The following is a 20,666-nucleotide window of genomic DNA, read 5'->3' on the forward strand; positions in this document are numbered from 1 at the left end:
TTTCTTAACCTATTTATTTTGGTAAAAAAATTGGGTGGTATGCCCAAATCGTAGGGGTACCTCACTATTTAGCACGAATATTCCTATATTGTAATATAAAGATAAGCAAGTGGCCACACACTTGGAATACCATGCGAACATTTGTATGTAAATTGCAATGAAGAACATGGAGGGGGAATGAACAGGAGACACCAAATTGGATAGCGAAAGAACATGCCCGAGAGGTTAACGAGATGTCATACGGGTAATGTGGCTCCTCGATGACTTCGTATGTACGCCTGATCGGGGCGGTGTCACCTTGTCTTGATGCTAGTGATGTAAGATATGTAAGAGGATGAAGATTGTGGAATAGTACCGCCAGATAACGACGAAGTCATAGGTGGGCGCAGGATGATAAAGACAAAAGAAACAAATAGCGGTGACGACGCAAAGAGCAGAGAACACACAAACACACACTAGAATCTCGCACATAGATGATATGATGAAGATGAGTGACGCGACAAAGAAGGCGGAGTGGTCCCACATCGCTCTACCCCTAAGTCCGCGGAGCTAACAGTCGCTCCGTACTCCTGATTCTGTGATATTGGCATGTTGTCACGCCAACAACCTGTCATTTATTTTCGAGACATAACGTAGAGAGTTGGTTGTACAGTTTAGGTATTCATTAACTACGGCATTTGACTAAACAAGTGAGGAGTATTATTGGGCAAGCAGACATTATAGGATCCAAAAGTACTTGCACTAAACTGGTGCGGCAAATTTCATGCTTACGTATGAAAGCAGGATTAACACAAAAAAAAGCGACACAAGCATAAGGTAAACAATCAATAAGAAGATACTAACATACTGGCATAATAAAAATAAAAGAAATACAGCAACACATTAACACCTGCACTGTTGCTAAGCCATAAGTGCATACAAATACATTCAACATGTCCAACCACCATTACTAGTACCAGCAGTACATGCACCCACAGTACTCCTTCTAGTACTTGTTGAAAGGAGTCCAAAACAACCGCGTGGATATATCCGGCTGGCTGGCTGGCCAATGTAAAGGTCCGGACGGTGTGTACGTAGCGAGTCCACCCAGGAGATAAAAAAGAAGGCATCACGAGGGGAGGGATAAAAAGATGGCCGGTTTTGCAAGGTTTGGAAAGGAGGTTGGGTGGTACCGTCCTCCTCGAGTATTTTTAACACTTGTTGTCTGTTACTACTTTCTCTCTCTCCCCCACCGGGAGGGAAGCAAAGCCAAGGGTGGACAGATTCTCTCCCAAGTCCCAATCCCTAAACTCGTATCCTCCATTACTCTAAACAAACCGGACCGAGGAAAGAGAAATAAATAAAAATCAATCGTCCTCATGATAACTGTCCCATAGGAAGGAAATCCGATCCTCCGGAATAATTATATCAATATCATATCATAGCACAGCACACTTGGAATTGGAAAGAGAGAAAAACGTAGTACCACTAGTTGTCTAGTTCCACACCAGAATCGTGAGAGGGACAGCAGCCGGTGGCGATGTGGTATAATATGGGGAAATGTCTGGGTTGGTGATTGATGAGAGAGAAAGCCCGGGGAGAGGGACAAGGGGGTGTGATGGGGAGGATCAGCATCAGGGCGGAGAGGGAGAGAGAATATCAGATGTCAACAAATCTGCTGTCCTTGCGGCTCGTTTAGAAAGGAGGAGGGTCGAAGGTGGTTCCATTCCATCCCCCTCCCTTCTTGCCCCCAGAGGAGAGAGGAGAGAGAGGGAGGCCAGGCCAAACGACGCCAATCCAAAACCCCCAAAAGGAGCAAGGAGAGAGAGAGAGAGAGTGGGGAGTGAGCAGAGAGAGAACAAACCAAGATACTCCTACATCCGCAGACAGTGGTTCGTTCGTCCGGGGACGAGGACGAGAACCCACCACTTTCTCTCCCTCTTCCTCGCCCTTCCTTCTCTCCCTGGCCCGGCCCCAGCAAATCCGGTTCCAGCCTCCCCCCGACCGGACCCGTCCCGGATACGTCGGAGCTCCGAGCGTCCTCCGCCCCGATCGCCCCCCTGCCGCCGCCACAGAGATTTGCCTCTTTCTTTTCGTTCGTTCTAGGATATATAGATAGATAAATAAATATCCTGCCTTGGTTGGGTTGGGCGGCTTCTTGGGCGGCGCGGGGTTTCTTGGGGCATGGCCGTGGCGGCGGTGCCGGACAGGACGCTCGCCCGCCGAATGCTGCGGGTCGTCAGGCTCAACCCGCTGCAGCGCAGCGCCAAGAATCCCTGAGGTCAGAATTTCCTTTCTTTGTAGCTGGTCTAGTTCAATTAATTCTGCTCGCGCGCTGTCTGGATCGTGGAATCGAGCTAACACAATCCAAAGGAGCGGTGTTGATTTGCTTTCCCGATGTGTTGGACCTCCAATCCGGGGGCACCTGGGGGGATTGGAGCTCCGATTTCGGACGAATTTCTCTCTGCCCGACGCCCCTGTCGCTGTCGCCGTCGCCGTCGCCGTCACTGTCTCTTCGTCCGCTCCTGGCCTCCGCCGCACGTCCAGATCCGGCCGCCCTCCACGCGACACATCGGCCTCGGCCACCGGCGCCGCCTCCTGCTCATTGCCGCCCTCCTCCTGTTGTCTAGATCCGGACGCCTGCCGTCCGTCGCCATCCGTTCTTCGCTTTCCTCTTTGTACTCCAGGCGTCTGGCTCGACTTTGGCGTCCAGATCCACTTCCCCTTCCCTTCCCACCTCCGTGCCTGTAGCTACCATTGTCAGTTCGTCCTGCGATTGCCTCAGTTTCCCCGTGCGTGCTTGCTCAAGTATGCTTGCCCATCTCTGGCCTTTATTTACAGTTCTTATCATCCAAACTGGAGTTGGAAATGGGTTAATCTTCTATTTCCAAGACACTTCGTAATTCTCCCCTTTCTGAACAAACTGGAATTTTCCTTGGTGAAACCAAACATAAAACTTCGAAGTGGACGCAAATTCCAGTTCAACTGAAATTGGAATTGGGACTCTTTGTGTTATAACTTGCTTGTTGTAATTTTTTGGGGGCCTTTTATTAGGTTTCGGGGTTCTTATTTTCTGTTTTGGTGTTAGGTCTGTGTGACGTTTCAGTTGGATTGTACGCGAGAAGTCAATGATTGCATCTGCTGGCCATAGGTTTCTATTTTCCACGTTTGGTAAAGATGATGATATATCTCTTAAAAGAACTAGTCCTTAGGATTTTATTAAGTAGGTTGAACTATCGCCGGTTGACTCGTCTTCTCTCCTTTAGTTATTTCCTGCCCGATGAATTTAGAAACAAACAGGTGAGGTGCATATTCTATGCCATTATGGAATACAGTATATATTTAAAAGTTGGGCCTTTGGTGTTGTTTACTCTGTTGCTGTCTAGGTTTGTTTGATTATTGTAGGGGTAGTTTGTTTTTGTCATGCATTTTATCCATGATACATGTAGCATCTTGTTTCCCAGATCCTTTCTTATTACTCACTGCAGTATTTATTGGCAGGTTATTTCTCTTTAAGTGCCGTTCAGATTGGGAGGTAGTATTGATTCACCTGAGCAAGTCAAGCTGTCCAGTTAGCTCAAAGCATTAAAGATTGGAATTTCACACGTGCATTGCATTCACACTGTGATTTCCCTTTGGTGTCCTGTGATGTGATGATCAGTGCTGGTTGCCGTCCGGGTCAAGGGGAATTTTAGCATGATTGCTACATGCTCATTGTTTTGGTAATTTATCAATGGAACCCCTAAATCTTTAGTTGTTTTTGTTTTTGTAAATCTCTGTTTGATATTACTTACTCAGATGCTAGATTCTTAGCTCTTCTCAACTTGCTCCCATGCTCTTAAGTAAAATATCTTGCCGAGGATCTTAAAAGCACCAATTTGTCTGCACTGTGTTATTTGTTTGGGTGTTGCACTTGAAACAACCATTAGACAAGCAGTATGCTGTACGCTACTTGCGTTCAAGCTTGAATTTAATGTAAATAAATGTGTTTTCACATTATGATTGTCAACATGCAGGAAATAAAGTTGCAACATCTAGTTGACTTTGATGTTTCTCTTGCAAGCTCAACTTGATCTTTTTGTTTCTTGTTCAAGGCTTCAAGCAATGAATAATGCATGTTTGTTATTTGAAATATTTGAGGCTGCTATTCCAAAAGCTTTACCTTTCGCACCCCACTTTTGTATATAATTCAGCATCATTTGACTGGTCTGTTCAACAGACTGTAATACTAATGGGAGCTAAAGTGGAAGGTGAGAGTTACAATCCTGGATACTATGCTACAGGGGATCTGCACATGGACTCAAATGGTTGGCGCTCTCCATACTATGAGGATAGAACATCAAATGGACAGTTGTACAATGGCTTCATGACAAAGCAGGCAGATGGTTATTCAGAATACGACAACGAAACGCTAAAGCGCACAATGCTTTCACATGAAGCTATGTTTAGACAGCAGGTTGGTACCTTGGCATTAACTACGTAAACATCTTAATGCATGACAAGTTACAAAAAGTATAAACTGCAGGCACACAGCCGATATTTTCACTTCTCATTTTGTGTTTTTCTTTCTCTTATCTTGTTAACTGATTAACTGAAATCATTATCCAGGTTTATGAACTGCACCGGGTTTACAAAATACAGAGAGACCTGATGAAGCATTATGAAAACAAAGATGCATATGCATACCCAGAACTGGCAGATGCATCACAGACAAATTCGTCATCACAAGTTCAACCAAATGGCTCAAAGATGATATGGCAGATGCCTCTGGTGGCCAAAACATACGGAGAGGCTACTGTTGCAGTGCACACTGATACAAACCACTCCTTGAAGTTCCTTAGTGATGGCAGTGTCCTGCCCTCTCCAAATGGATTCCCCTCGAATGGTGTTGCTTTAAATACCAAGCAAGGCATTATTGACCTTGAGCTTCCAGCTGATCATTATATAGATGATGACAACACATCAGATAATAAGCCTATAGATTTCCTTGGTGTAGATTCGGGTACAAAACCTCCGAATGGTGCAGAAGGCTTGGGGAGGTTCAATGATAATAGCTCAACCTCTGGTTTGCTGACTACCAATAAACCGGGAGGCTGCCATGTCGCTGACCTGAATGAGCCAATTACTGGGATGCATATGGGTGGAACAAACGGGTCAGTATCCAGAGGTCTCCCGTATACCTTGGAGAACTCTTGGCGCCAATCTGCAGTGAGATCAAGCACAGCTAACTTTGGTTTCAATAAAGAATACTCCAAAGAGAAGCATACTGACGAAGGAACAAGCTCAAATTTCCTTGATGCAAGTGCCAAACTAAGACAGGAGGAGAAACCATTGATTGATAAAGGTAAGGATAAGCTTCACTTAGTACACCTTTATTTGCTTCTTTTCTTGTCATGCTTATCTTTCTATGTTTACACAATAAATATCACTAGTACATGTATTTACTATATCTGTCGACGAAAAAGTCATTTTGCATTAAGAGGTAAGGGTTCACTATGGAATTTGGGGGGAAATGTGGTTACAACCTACCTTCATCCGTTATGTGACTTGGACGTCATGCCCTCCTGGTACCTATTAATACGTATTAGAAATAGCATTTCAACTGCATGTGAAGGTTTTTTCTGTCGCAGTGCATGTAGAACTTGCTTCCCTTAGCTGTGCATGTTGCATATCTGTTTCCGACCATTCTTTTTCTTTTTCTATTTATGCATGATGTGGCAGTTACATTATTATTATCTTGAGTACTTTATCCTATGCTGTTTATAACCAATCTGTAGTTCTGTACAAATCTAGCATATTTGGTTACTGCTCTGTACTTGCAGTGTCCTTGATCCGCTATATTGCTTCAATTCTTTCAGGAAAACAAGTCAGCAACCAATCTTTTTTTACACCCAGATACAGCAATGCTGATCTGCAAAAATCCTTCAAAGTTGCTGATGGGAGATCTGCAACCAATGAGATTATTTACCATGGTCAAAACAGTTCAGTTGGATGGTTTTCAAAAGGTCCTATGGGAGCATCTCCCATCAATAATTTTGCTAGACTTGACCATCCACATCATTCAAGTATTGGTACACTTGTTGCTCCAATCTCCATTCCTCACATAGACCATCCTTCCGTCGCCTCTCCTATAGGTTCTTGCACAGTGGACCCAAGGAGCAGTGTTATCAACAATGCTTTCCAGCGAGTTCCAAGTTTCAATGGATCTTCAACTGTTAATTCATACAAGAGTCCTAGTGCTGTGACCCAAAGCATTGGACCTTCGATTCATAAGCTGAAAAGATTTGATAATTTGGATGGTAGTTACTTTGGCTTTCCACCTGATCCATTTTCCGCATCACGATCCAGACAACAGGTTGCAATTTCGAGCGAGTTGGAGCAAAGGAACTGCCTGATGTTTGAACATTCAGCAGCACGGCAGTCTCATGGGTATCCTCAGTCCACAAACGGCAAGGGCATAAAGAACTTTAATTTGAATGAAGCACTGTCAGATGGTCTGGAAGAGCTTGTAGAACGGGGTCGGAGATCTGTTGGTAGTTTGCAGCATATTAAAGGCGAGGGATCAGTATTTGGGATCTCTTGGCTAAAAAATAAAGCTACTTGTGCTGACCCAACAGGGCTGGAAAAGCAAAGAAAGATGCTTGGCCATTCCAACGGGACTGCAGCAGACACGAAAATCAACAATAACTTGACAGGAATAACACCGATTGTTTGCAATTTGTCAGATTCTGCCTCGACGTCCCTAGGTTGCAGAATTAAGATAGATGATGCTTCTGAAGGCATCACTGATAGAACTTGGCTGGTATGTAATAAGACTGAGGAGAGTACTACGAGACATTTACCACTTTCAAGCCAGAAACCCTTGGATAGAGATGGACAAGCTGCTGAAGGTGTTGTCAAGAAAAGTGGCGCCGCTGTCGTCAGAAATTTGTTTGATCTGAATGATGATGTACCACATGAAGATAACTCAGAGTCATCAGTAGTGTCACATGAATGTGATGTGGCGGCCTTACAGAACAACCATGCTAAGCGCACATTTTTGTTTGACTTAGAAGAAGTGCCAGCTTGTGAAGATGGTGCTGCCTGGACTTCTCAACAGGAATGCACACCTTCTGGCAAGCTTGGTGCATCCAAGGAAGCTGATATGTGTTTTCCATCCGCTACAGATGCAGCGCAGATTATTCTTGCGTTGTCAACGGATGTGCCGACCACCACAGGCACACCCGATGATATGTTGCAGTGGTTTGCAGAGCTCGCGATATCAAGCATGGATGACCATGCCGAGCAAGCAAAAGTCCAGGGTTGCATCGATAATTCCAGTGATGATGGTTCAGACTCATTTGAAGCCTTGACACTGAAGCTGGAAGAGTGCAAGACCGATGAGCGCTGGACCAGGACACCAGAACCACCACTGACAGACGATGACCAAGCTGTTTCAGCGGTGAACCTGCTGTCCAAGCCAAAAAGAGGACCGCAAAGGAAGCGACGGCAGAAGCGAGACTTCCAGAAGGACATCTTGCCCGGGCTTTCATCGCTTTCCCGGCCTAAGATCATAGAGGACATTCAGCTAATTGAGGGGTTAGTACAGGCATCTGGTGGATCATGGGAGTCGAGTTTAACCAGGCGAGCGCGCGGTGGGCGAACAAGAGGTAGAAAGCCCCGCAAAGACCAGCCAGCTACCGTAGAGATAGAAGCCGAGGCGAGCCCACCACCCTCAAAACCCGACTCTGTTGGCTTAGAAGCTGATGAAAGGGGCATGGTTAGCTGGGGGCGAACAACAAGGCGGTGTCGCAAGCCACGATGCCCATCGGGCAATAGCGTCGCAGCTTCGTCCTGAACGACCTCTGATCCTGGTCGGTTTCGGATTTGCCATCGAGATTGCGGTGGACTGGTATAAAGGTAAAAAAAAAAATCACAGCCATGAGTGTGCATACTCTGCTGGCCTGCTTGGCTGGCCTCCCCCCTCAGAGATTCCATGCCTTTTTCGGGTCGAAACATGATGTACATTTTTTTTCTATAATAAATTCTTAAACTAGTCTATATGTGACAATTTCTGTAACAGCGTTGTATTAAGCTGGGTCCAGGGCCTGAGAGGCCTGCTGTAATTCTTGAGATAGTGGCGAGGTACCTTGACTGGCCGGTACTTGGAAATCAAAGAGGCTAATCGGTGTAGTTCTATATAGTTTTATCATGTTTTGTTTTGTGTTTCTGTATGTAAGTTTTTGTGTTTCTGTATGTAAGTTGCTGCTTCATTTGGCTGCAATTTTTGCTTCGCGGCCTGTAGCTCAGCGCTGCCTAGTTGGAGTGGAGACTGGACACCACCGTTAAGGACTTATCCAGACAGAACTGGTAGTTCATGGCTTGTTTGGAATAGCTTTATTTTCATCAGTTTCGGTAGAACTGAACTACTAGCACCCTTTGAGAAAGGAGAGTGTAAATGTAAACGAGCTACTGGCAAATATATATATCCAGCTCGAACATGACCTGTTGCATGCAACTGAACCTAAACAGCACCTACGCGGGCATTCAAATGTGTCTGCAAGAACATAGCACACGGGAGGAGACAAGCAGAGGCTGCACTTAGCAGGAGCTTCCTCGCCTTCTCTCTCTTTTTTTTTAGCAAAAGAGAGGATTTCCGGGGGCCTTCCTCTCCGATTTCATTAAAGAAACCACATGGTCTTTGTTACAGCTACCAAACGGACAAGCAATCGGTGCTCCGCTGCAGATTAGGCTTAGGGCATGTCCAATGGGAAGCGCTTACATAGACGTTTAGGAATAAAAAAATAATGAATTATCGTTTAACGTTTCTCTAAGAGCCTGTACCTCCAACGCTAACTGTGATTATAGGCGCTATGCGGTCAAAAAATGGAACAGCTAGCGTCTGTTTTCTCCAACGCAGAAATATCTCTAGTTTGTTGAGGCAAAAGCCTCCTAGGAGATTTTCTAGGGGAATTTTAGCGCCCGTTGTTAGTGCCTGACTCCAGCCCAATCGCTCGTGCGAAAAAAAAGCAGGTGAAGCGCCCGGCGAATACTTTGGAGTCGACGCAACAGAGTTTCCCGGGGTCGAACGGGAATCGGACGGGAATAGGAAGAAACTACCTGAAAATCAATCCTGGCGCCGGGCCGTAGCGCCCGCGTTGGAGATGCCCTTAGTATTAGTATAGTGTTTCGGCATCTCCAACCCTGACCCTAAACCGGACACTATATCTGTTCATGGATCAGTAAGGACAGTTCAGATGTAGGAGCCGACCATCCAATTGATATCTCATGTGTCCGTTTATTTTAACTTTAAATAAATTACCTCAAATCTAAAAAGTGCTTCCGCACTATTTGGTGAAAACGAGCGGCCGACTCTCACACAAACAAGCATGTAGTTTTATGGTCCAAATTTTGTCTTTACTCATGACGTGGCAAATACTAATAGGATGGGCACACGGAAAAGTCAGCGCATTAATTCCATGTCTGTTGGATGTGCATATGCATTTATTCGGGTTTACAAATTTTTAAAAAGTCATATCTTTCAAACCGTGCGTCGGAATTCAGATCCGTTTTCACCGTTGAAATCCTCGCGACGGGATCTTCGAAACTAGATCCCGTATGAATATGTTTTGATGAAATTTTTTGATGCCAACTTTGATGCTATATTGTGCAACTCTATTACTACATCGTGCAATTTTAGTACAGCATGGTGCAACTTTTTTCAAAACCATTTTGTAAAGCTACATGATCGAAATTTTTATGAGATTTGCAACCTAGCCACCATGACAATCATTTTTTAGTGATGTGCAACTAGTCTACTACTCGGCCAATTACTTAGTAGTCGATGTGCAACCCTCCCATTCCTTATTCATGGATGATATAGGTTTTCACTGCTGTCATACCATGCCCCACTTACCTTATCAGCTATATGTGCAACTTAATCTGTTGTTTCTAACTTCCTAGTAGTCAATGGGCAACTCCTTCCCCTCCATACTTGTCGATATTTAGTTTTAGTTGGCGGTGGCAATAGGCGAAGTTTCACATAATCTGCTAGGCAGTTGGCTGGGGCAGCAGAGAAAGTTGCACATCTCACCGACATGGATTTGTTGGATGGTGAAAAACTGCACATCCATAAGACCATGAGGGTAGAGAAAAATTGTCTATAGGTGAGACCCTAAAGATGCACATCTCACTAGTTGGGGTGGGTGGGAAGGGGTGCTAGTAATGAAAACTACACACCCACGTGTACGGGGAAAAGTTGCACATCAACCATTAGGTAGTTGGCTGGGACAGTTTTCGTAGTTGTACATTCATTGCTTGGCAGTTGACCGAGGTAGCAAACAGTAAAAAACTGCATTCCAATTATAGGGAAAAAGTTGCACATTGACTACTAAGAAGTTGACTGGGGTAGCAGACGAAATTGCACATCTCAATTGATAGTGGGTAGTTTGGGGTGAGGTGCCATCAATGAAAACTGGACATCCATGGATAGAGAGAAAGTTGCACATCGACTATTAGGTAGTTGCACATAACAACTGCACGGTTGCGCAAAATGGAGACAAAATTGCACAAAAAAAGTTTGTCGAAACATACTCATGTGGTATCTAGTTTCGAAGAGCACATCGTGATGATTTTAACGGTGAAAGCGGATCTTAATTTCGATGTTCGGTTCAAAAGTTACGACTTCTCTAAAGTTGCAAAATCTGAATTTAATACGTTCACACTTATTCGCATGTGGGCTTTTTCAGTTTTGGTTAAACACGTTGTATGGTATTTGTCTTTTTCCTATTAAGAGGATAAATATTTCCTAGTCTGTTTGATTAGGACAAAAATATACTTAAAAAAGGAGGGTTGCCCTGGAGTGCTACCGAGCCAACGGCCCCTCGGTAGACACGTCCAATAAATTATCTCTCTATCCAAACGTGATCAGTAGCTTTTTATTTGGCGAAAGGCATGGTGTTAGCTGCCACCAACAGTAATCGAGGCAAAAATTAATGCTATTTTCTTATACTAGCAACTTGTTTAATATTTGCATGCATGCGGTCATAATGACACTCAGCTACTTTCTCCACTCAATTTTCTTCCATGCATACGGTGTATTAATGATCCTAGTAAACGAAAAGAAAAACTGGGTTACAAAACATGTATTAAATTTTACCTTGGTACCTGTAATTTGAGTTTGTGGTCTTGTATATAAAAATGGAGGGAGTAGCTTTTAAATAAAAAAGTGAAACAAAGTGATTAGCGGCTTCTGCCAACTTCAAACATGCTATCCACCAGACCTAAATAGCAACATGAGCGGCGTTCTGCCATCCGGACGGAGGGGAGAGGATATGACTTTTGGTTGTTGCATGGATGTCTGGAGTCTTGCATAGCCCCCTTAGTTTGGTTCCGATTTGCGGGACTTCGGAACGGGTATCTGACCGTGTTGGATTGCAAAACACGTCCGGGCTGTGCGGTCCGGACGGATAAGGGGGTTTGGGGGTCAGCGTTGGAGATGCCCTTAGTGGAGTTTGACTCTATGCGAGAGTCTGGCGATATGCGATGGGGATCTGGTCATCGGCGTGCCCGAGCCGCATATGGTGGTGAAGGAAATATGCCCTAGAGGCAATAATAAAGTTGTTATTTATATTTCCTTATATCATGATAAATGTTTATTATTCATGCTAGAATTGTATTAACTAGAAACTTAGTACATGTGTGAATACATAGACAAACATAGTGTCACTAGTATGCCTCTACTTGACTAGCTCGTTAATCAAAGATGGCTAAGTTTCCTAGCCATAGACATGAGTTGTCATTTGATGAACGGGATCACATCATTAGAGAATGATGTGATTGACATGACCCATTCTATTAGCATTAGCACTTGATCGTTCAGTTTGTTGCTATTGTTTTTATTCATGACTTATACATGTTCCTATGACTATGAGATTATGCAACTCCCGAATACCGGAGGAATACCTTGTGTGCTATCAAACGTCACAACGTAACCAGGTGATCATAAAGATGCTCTACAGGTGTCTCCGATGGTGTTTGTTGAGTTGGCATAGATCGAGATTAGGATTTGTCACTCCGATTGTCGAAGAGGTATCTCTGGGCCCTCTCGGTAATGCACATCACTATAAGCCTTGCAAGCAATGTGACTAATGAGTTAGTTACGAGATGATGCATTACGGAATGAGTAAATAGACTTGCCGATGACGATATTGAACTAGGTATTGAGATACCGACGATCGAATCTTAGGCAAGTAACATACCGATGACAAAGGGAACAACGTATGTTGTTATGCGGTTTGACCGATAAAGATCTTCGTAGAATATGTAGGAGCCAATATGAGCATCCAGGTTCCGCTATTGGTTATTGACCGGAGACGTGTCTCGGTCATGTCTACATAGTTCTCGAACCCGTAGGGTCCGCACGCTTAACGTTCAGTGACGATCGGTATTATGAGTTTATGTGTTTTGATGTACAGAAGGTAGTTCGGAGTCCCAGATGTGATCACGGACATGACGAGGAGTCTCAAAATGGTTGAGACACAAAGATTGATATATTGGACAGCTATATTCGGACACCTGAAGTGTTCCGGGTGATTTCGGAGAAAACCGGAGTGCCGGAGGGTTACCGGACCCCCCCGGGGAACTAATGGGCCTTATGGGCCTTAGTGGAGAGAGAGAAGGGCCATCCAGGGCAGGATGCGCGCCCCCTCCCCCTTGGGTCCGAATTGGACTAGGGAAGGGGGCGGCGCCCCCCTTTCCTTCTCCCCCTCCTCCTTCCTTCCCCTCCTAGTAGGACTAGGAAAGGAGGAGTCCTACTCCTACTAGAAGGATGACTCCTCCCCTCCTTGGCGCGCCCAAGGGCCGTCCGGCCTCCCCCCTAGCTCTTTTATATACGGGGACAAGGGGCCACCCTAGAACACACAACATCATTGTCTTAGCCGTGTGCGGTGCCCCCCTCCACCATAATCCACCTCAGTCATATTGTTGCAGTGTTTAGGTGAAGCCCTGCGCCGGTAACTTCATCATCACCGTCATCACGCTGTCGTGCTGACGAAGCTTTTCCTCGACACTCAGCTGGATCAAGAGTTCGTGGGACGTCACCGAGCTGAACGTGTGCAGACCGCGGAGGTGCCGTACTTTCGGTGCTAGGATCGGTTGGATCACGAAGACGTTCGACTACATCAACCATGTCTCTTGACGCTTCCGCTTACGGTCTATGAGGGTACGTAGACAACACTCTCCCGCTCGTTGCTGTGCATCACATAGATCTTGCGTGATCGTAGGCAAAATTTTGAAATTACTACGTTCCCCAACAGTGGCATCAGAGCCAGGTTTATGCGTAGATGTTATATGCACGAGTAGAACACAAAGGAGTTGTGGGCGATAATAGTCATACTGCTTACCAGCATGTCATACTTTGCTTCGGCGGTATTGTTGGATGAAGCATCCCGGACCGACATTACGCGTACGCAGATATGGCCTCGGAACACTGAGATCGAAAGATCGAGCGTGAATCATATAGTAGATATGATCAACATAGTGATGTTCACCATTGAAAACTACTCCATCTCACGTGATGATCGGACATGGTTTAGTTGATTTGGATCACGTGATCACTTAGATGATTAGAGGGATGTCTATCTAAGTGGGAGTTCTTAAGTAATATGATTAATTGAACTTTAATTTATCATGAACTTAGTACCTGATAGTATTTTGCATGTCTATGTTGTTGTAGATCAATGGCCCATGCTACTGTTCCTTTAAATTTTAACGCGTTCCTTGAGAAAGCTAAGTTGAAAGATGATGGTAGCAACTACACGGTCTGGGTCCATAACTTGAGGATTATCCTCATTGCTGCACAGAAGAATTACGTCCTGGAAGCACCGCTGAGTGCGAAACCCGCTGCAGGAGCAACGCCGGACGTTATGAACTTTTGGCAGAGCAAAGCTGATGACTACTCGATAGTTCAGTGTGCCATGCTTTACGGCTTAGAAACGGGACTTCAACGACATTTTGAACGTCATGGAGCATATGAGATGTTCCAGGAGTTGAAGTTAATATTTCAAGCAAATGCCCAGATTGAGAGATATGAAGTCTCCAATAAGTTCTACGGCTGCAAAATGGAGGAGAATAGTTCTGTCAGTGAACATATACTCAAAATGTCTGGGTATAATAACCACTTGATTTAGCTGGGAGTTAATCTTCCCGATGATAGTGTCATTGACAGGATTCTTCAATCACTGCCACCAAGCTACAAGAGCTTCGTGATGAACTATAATATGCAAGGGATGAACAAGACAATTCCCGAGCTCTTCGCAATGCTAAAGGCTACGGAGGTAGAAATCAAGAAAGAGCATCAAGTGTTGATGGTAAACAAGACCACCAGTTTCAAGAAGGGTAAAGGGAAGAAGGGGAAATTCAAGAAGAACGACAAGCAAGTTGTTGCTCAAGAGAAGAAACCCAAGTCTGGACCTAAGCCTGAGACTGAGTGCTTCTACTGCAAAGGGACTGGTCACTGGAAGCGGAATTGCCCCAAGTATTTGGCGGATAAGAAGGATGGCAAAGTGAAAGGTATATCTGATATACATGTTATTGATGTGTACCTTACTAATGCTCGCAGTAGCGCCTGGGTATTTGATACTGGTTCTGTTGCTAATATTTGCAAATTGAAACAGGGGCTACGGATCAAGCGAAGATTGGCTAAGGACGAGGTGACGATGCGCGTGGGTTGGTTCCAAAGTTGATGTGATCGCCGTCGGCACGCTACCTCTACATCTACCTTCGGGATTAGTCTTAGACCTGAATAATTGTTATTTGGTGCCAGCGTTAAGCATGAACATTATATCTGGATCTTGTTTGATGTGAGACGGTTATTCATTTAAATCAAAGAATAATGGTTGTTCTATTTATATGAGTAATATCTTTTATGGTCATGCACCCTTGAAGAGTGGTCTGTTTTTATTGAATCTCGATAGTAGTGATACACATATTCATAATATTGAAGCTAAAAGATGCAGAGTTGATAATGATAGTGCAACTTATTTGTGGCACTGCCGTTTGGGTCATATTGGTGTAAAGCGCATGAAGAAACTCCATGCCGATGGACTTTTGGAATCACTTGGTACTTGCGAACCATGCCTCATGGGTAAGATGAATAAAGCGCCGTTCTCCGGAACAATGGAGCGAGCAACTGATTTGTTGGAAATCATACATACTGATGTGTGTGGTCCAATGAATATTGAGGCTCGCAGCGGGTATCATTATTTTCTCACCTTCACAGATGATTTGAGCAGACATGGGTATATCTACTTGATGAAACATTTGAAAAGTTCAAAGAATTTCAGAGCGAAGTAGAAAATCATCGTAATAAGAAAATAAAGTTTCTACGATCTGATCGTGGAGGAGAATATTTGAGTTACGAGTTTGGTCTTCATTTGAAACAATGCGGAATAGTTTCGCAACTCACGCCACCCGGAACACCACAACGTAATGGTGTGTCTGAACGTCGTAACCGCCCTTTATTAGATATGGTGCGATCTATGCTGTCTCTTACTGATTTACCGCTATCGTTTTGGGGTTATGCTTTAGAGACAGCTGCATTCACGTTAAATAGTGCACCATCTAAATCCGTTGAGACGACACCATATGAACTGTGGTTTGGCAAGAAACCCAAGTTGTCGTTTCTTAAAGTTTGGGGCTGCGATGCTTATGTGAAAAAGCTTCAACCCGATAAGCTCGAACCCAAATCGGAAAAGTGCGTCTTCATAGGATACCCAAAGGAGACCGTTGGGTACACCTTCTATCACAGATCCGAAGGCAAGATATTCGTTGCTAAGAATGGATCCTTTCTAGAGAAGGAGTTTCTCTCGAAAGAAGTGAGTGGGAGGAAAGTAGAACTTGATGAGGTAACTGTACCTGCTCCCTTATTGGAAAGTAGTTCTTCACAGAAACCGGTTCCTGTGACTCCTACACCAATTAGTGAGGAATCTAATGATGATGATCATGAAACTTCAGATCAAGTTACTACCGAACCTCGTAGGTCAACCAGAGTAAGATCCGCACTAGAGTGGTATGGTAATCCTATTCTGGAGGTCATGTTACTTGACCATGACGAACCTACAAACTATGAGGAAGCGATGATGAGCCCAGATTCCGCAAAATGTCTTGAGGCCATGAAATCTGAGATGGGATCCATGTATGAGAACAAAGTGTGGACTTTGGTTGACTTGCCCGATGATCGGCAAGCCATAGAAAATAAATGGATCTTCAAGAGGAAGACTGACGCTGATGGTGATGTTACTGTTTACAAAGCTCGACTTGTTGCGAAAGGTTTTCGACAAGTTCAAGGAGTTGACTACAATGAGACCTTCTCACCCGTAGCGATGCTTAAGTCCGTCCGAATCATGTTAGCAATTGCTGCATTTTATGATTATGAAATTTGGCAAATGGATGTCAAAACTGCATTCCTTAATGGATATCTTAAAGAAGAGTTGCATATGATGCAACCAGAAGGTTTTGTCGATCCAAAAGGTGCTAACAAAGTGTGCAAGCTCCAGCGATCCATTTATGGACTGGTGCAAGCATCTCGGAGTTGGAATATACGCTTTGATAGTGTGATCAAACCATATGGATTTATACAGACTTTTGGAGAAGCCTGTATTTACAAGAAAGTGAGTGGGAGCACTGTCGCATTTCTGGTATTATATGTGGACGACATATTGTTGATCGGAAAAGATATAGAATTTTTGGATAGCATAAAGGGATACTTGAATAAGAATTTTTCAATGAAAGACCTCGGTGAAGCTGCTTATATATTGGGCATCAAGATCTATAGAGATAGATCAAGACGCTTAATTGGACTTTCACAAAGCACATACCTTGATAAAGTTTTGAAGAAGTTCAAAATGGATCAAGCAAAGAAAGGGTTCTTGCCTGTGTTACAAGGTGTGAAGTTGAGTCAGACTCAATGCCCGACCACTGCAGAAGATAGAGAGAAAATGAAAGTTGTTCCCTATGCTTCAGCCATAGGCTCTATCATGTATGCAATACTGTGTACCAGACCTGATGTGTGCCTTGCTATTAGTTTAGCAGGGAGGTACCAAAGTAATCTAGGAGTGGATCACCGGACAGCGGTCAAGAACATCTTGAAATACCTGAAAAGGACTAAGGATATGTTTCTCGTTTATGGAGGTGACAAAGAGCTCGTCGTAAATGTTTACGTCGATGCAAGCCTTTGACACTGATCCAGACGACTCTAAGTCGCAAACCGGATACGTATTTATATTGAACGGTGGAGCTGTTAGTTGGTGCAGTTCCAAGCAAAGCGTCGTGGCGGGATCTACGTGTGAAGTGGAGTACATAGCTGCTTCAGAAGCAGCAAATGAAGGAGTCTGGATGAAGGAGTTCATATCCGATCTAGGTGTCATACCTAGTGCATCGGGTCCAATGAAAATCTTTTGTGACAATACTGGTGCAATTGCCTTGGCAAAGGAATCCAGATTTCACAAGAGAACCAAACACATCAAGAGACGCTTCAATTCCATCCGCGATCAAGTCAAGGAGGGAGACATAGCGATTTGCAAGATACATACGGATCTGAATGTTGCAGACTCATTGACTAAGCCTCTCTCACGAGCAAAACATGATCAACACCAAGATTCCATGGGTGTTACAATCATTACTGTGTAATCTAGATTATTGACTCTAGTGCAAGTGGGAGATTGAAGGAAATATGCCCTAGAGGCAATAGTAAAGTTGTTATTTATATTTCCTTATATCATGATAAATGTTTATTATTCATGCCAGAATTGTATTAACTTGAAACTTAGTACATGTGTGAATACATAGACAAACATAGTGTCACTAGTATGCCTCTACTTGACTAGCTCGTTAATCAAAGATGGCTAAGTTTCCTAGCCATAGACATGAGTTGTCATTTGATGAACGGGATCACATCATTAGAGAATGATGTGACTGACATGACCCATTCCATTAGCATTAGCACTTGATCGTTCAGTTTGTTGCTATTGCTTTTATTCATGACTTATACATGTTCCTATGACTATGAGATTATGCAACTCCCGAATACCGGAGGAACACCTTGTGTGCTATCAAATGCCACAACGTAACTGGGTGATCATAAACATGCTCTACAGGTTTCTCCAATGGTGTTTGTTGAGTTGGCATAGATCGAGATTAGGATTTGTCACTCCGATTGTCGGAGAGGTATCTCTAGGCTCTCTCGGTAAAGCACATCACTATAAGCCTTGCAAGCAATGTGACTAATGAGTTAGTTATGGGATGATGCATTACTGAATGAGTAAAGAGACTTGCCGGTGACGAGATTGAACTAGGTATTGAGATACCGACGATCGTATCTCAGGCAAGTAACATACCGATGACAAAGGGAACAACGTATGTTGTTATACGGTTTGACCGATAAAGATCTTCGTAGAATATGTAGGAACCAATATGAGCATCCAGGTTCTGCTATTGGTTATTGACCGGAGACGTGTCTCGGTCATGTCTACATAGTTCTCGAACCCGTAGGGTCCGCACGCTGAACATTCGGTGACGATCGGTATTATGAGTTTATGTGTTTTGATGTACCGAAGGTAGTTCGGAGTCCCAGATGTGATCACGGACATGACGAGGAGTCTCGAAATGGTCGAGACATAAAGATTGATATATTGGATAACTATATTCGGACACCGGATGTGTTCCGGGTGATTTCGGAGAAAACCAGAGTTCCGAAGGGTTACCGGAACCCCCCGGGGAACTAGTGGGCCTTATGGGCCTTAGTGGAGAGAGAGAAGGGCCAACCAGGGCAGCCCGCTCCCCCCTCCCCCTTGTGTCCGAATTGGACTAGGGAAGGGGGGGCGGCGCCCCCCTTTCGTTCTCCCTCTCCTCCTTCCTTCCCCCTCCTAGTAGGACTAGGAAAGGAGGAGTCCTACTCCTACTAGGAGGAGGACTCCTCCCCTCCTTGGCGCGCCCAAGGGCCGGCCGGCCTCCCCCTTGCTCCTTTATATACGGGGGCAAGGGGGCACCCTAGAACACACAACAGACATTGTCTTAGCCGTGTGCGGTGCCCCCCTCCACCATAATCCACCTCGGTCATATCATTGCAGTGTTTAGGCGAAGCACTGCGCCAGTAACTTCATCATCACCGTCATCACGCCGTTGTGTTGACGGAGCTCTCCATCGACACTCAGCTGGATTAATAGTTCGTGGGACGTCACCGAGCTGAATGTGTGCAGATCGCGGAGGTGCCGTACTTTCGGTGCTAGGATCGGTTGGATCGCGGAGACGTTCGACTACATCAACCGCGTCTCTTGACGCTTCCGCTTACGGCTACAAGGGTACACAGACAACACTCTCCCGCTCGTTGCTATGCACCACATAGATCTTGCGTGATCGTAGGCAAAATTTTGAAATTACTGCGTTCCCCAACAGGTGGCTGGCGGTGATTTGGTTGCTGCCGCTGGACAAACGCAAGACGGAATCAATGGTAACAATCTCGAAGATCTCCCTGGTATGCAGGAGCTTCCTCGCCTTTCTCTCGTTGCCGGTAGCCATTGCTACTTGTGAGCTGCGTTGGGATTTCCCTAAAGAGGAGAGGATGATGCAGTACAGTAGAGATAAGTATTTTTCTTAGTTATGAAACCAAAGGTTATCAATCTAGTAGGAGAACCAAGCAACACTATGTAAACAGCACCTGCACACAAACAACAAATACTTGCAACCCAACGCACAGAGGGGTTGTCAATCCCTCAACGGTTACGAGCAATATTAAACGGTATAGTTTTTGATAGATAGATGTGACAAAAATACAAAATAAAATAAATAAAATAAAATTGCAGCAACATATTTTTAGGATTTTTATATGATAAAGATAGACCCGGGGGCCATAGTTTTTATTAGAGGCTTCTCTCGAGAAAATAACATACGGTGGGTAAACAAATTACTGCTAGGCAATTGATAGAAAAAATAATAATTATGAAGATATCCAAGGCAATGATCAAATATCTAGGCATCACGTCCAAGATTAGTAGACCGAAATGATTTTACATCTACTACTATTACTCCACACGTCGATCGCTATCCAGCATGCATCTAGTGTATTAAGTTCATGGAAAACGGAGTAATGCTTTAAGCAAGATGACATCATGTAGACAAGATAAACTCACGTATGAATAAACCCCATATTTTTACCCTTAATAGCAACGATACATACGTGTCATGTTGGGGAACGTTGCATGAAAACAAAAAAAATTCCTACGCCCACGCAAGATCTATCAAGGAGATGCATAACAACGAGAGGGAGAGTGTGTCTATGTACCCTCGTAGACCGTAAGCGGAAGAGTTTCACAACGTGGTTGATGTAGTCGAACTTTCTTCGCGATCCAACCAATCGAGTACCGAACGTACGACACCTCCGCGTTGAGCACACGTTCAGCTCGGGGACATCCGCGCCTTCTTGATCCAGCAAAACGACGAGGTAGTGGATGAGTTCCCGCAGCACGATGGCGTGGTGACGACGATGGTGAAGTTATCTCCGCAGGGCTTCGCCCAAGCACTACGAAAATATGACCGGGGGTGTAAACAGTGGAGGGGACGCCGCACACGGCTAGAATTTGTCTGTTGTGTGCTAGGCGCCCCCTCCCAAGTCGCGCCCCCTTGCCTTATATAGGTGCGGGAGAAAGGCAGGG

The 20,666-nt window shown here is 44.6% G+C and overlaps 1 protein-coding gene across 2 annotated transcripts; it reads left to right on the plus strand.

Annotated features, from left to right (window-relative positions):
* Window positions 1–1,545: 1,545 nt before the first annotated feature.
* Window positions 1,546–8,161, plus strand: LOC109777830 (uncharacterized). Of its 2 annotated transcripts, none has more exons than XM_020336391.4 (5): window positions 1,546–2,260; window positions 3,481–3,701; window positions 4,199–4,435; window positions 4,588–5,323; window positions 5,838–8,161. In XM_020336391.4, exons 2-5 carry the CDS (start codon window positions 3,687–3,689, stop codon window positions 7,814–7,816), a joined length of 2,967 nt encoding a protein of 988 aa, XP_020191980.1. In that variant the 5' UTR covers window positions 1,546–2,260; window positions 3,481–3,686; the 3' UTR covers window positions 7,817–8,161. The 2 variants fall into 2 exon arrangements, with proteins under 2 accessions (XP_020191980.1, XP_020191987.1); XM_020336398.4 differs by having other exon boundaries at window positions 1,558–2,260; window positions 4,263–4,435.
* The last annotated feature ends 12,505 nt before the right edge of the window (window positions 8,162–20,666 follow it).

This window comes from Aegilops tauschii, chromosome 5 (genome assembly GCF_002575655.3).
Source record: "Aegilops tauschii subsp. strangulata cultivar AL8/78 chromosome 5, Aet v6.0, whole genome shotgun sequence".
In the NCBI taxonomy this organism is placed as follows: Eukaryota; Viridiplantae; Streptophyta; class Magnoliopsida; order Poales; family Poaceae; genus Aegilops; species Aegilops tauschii.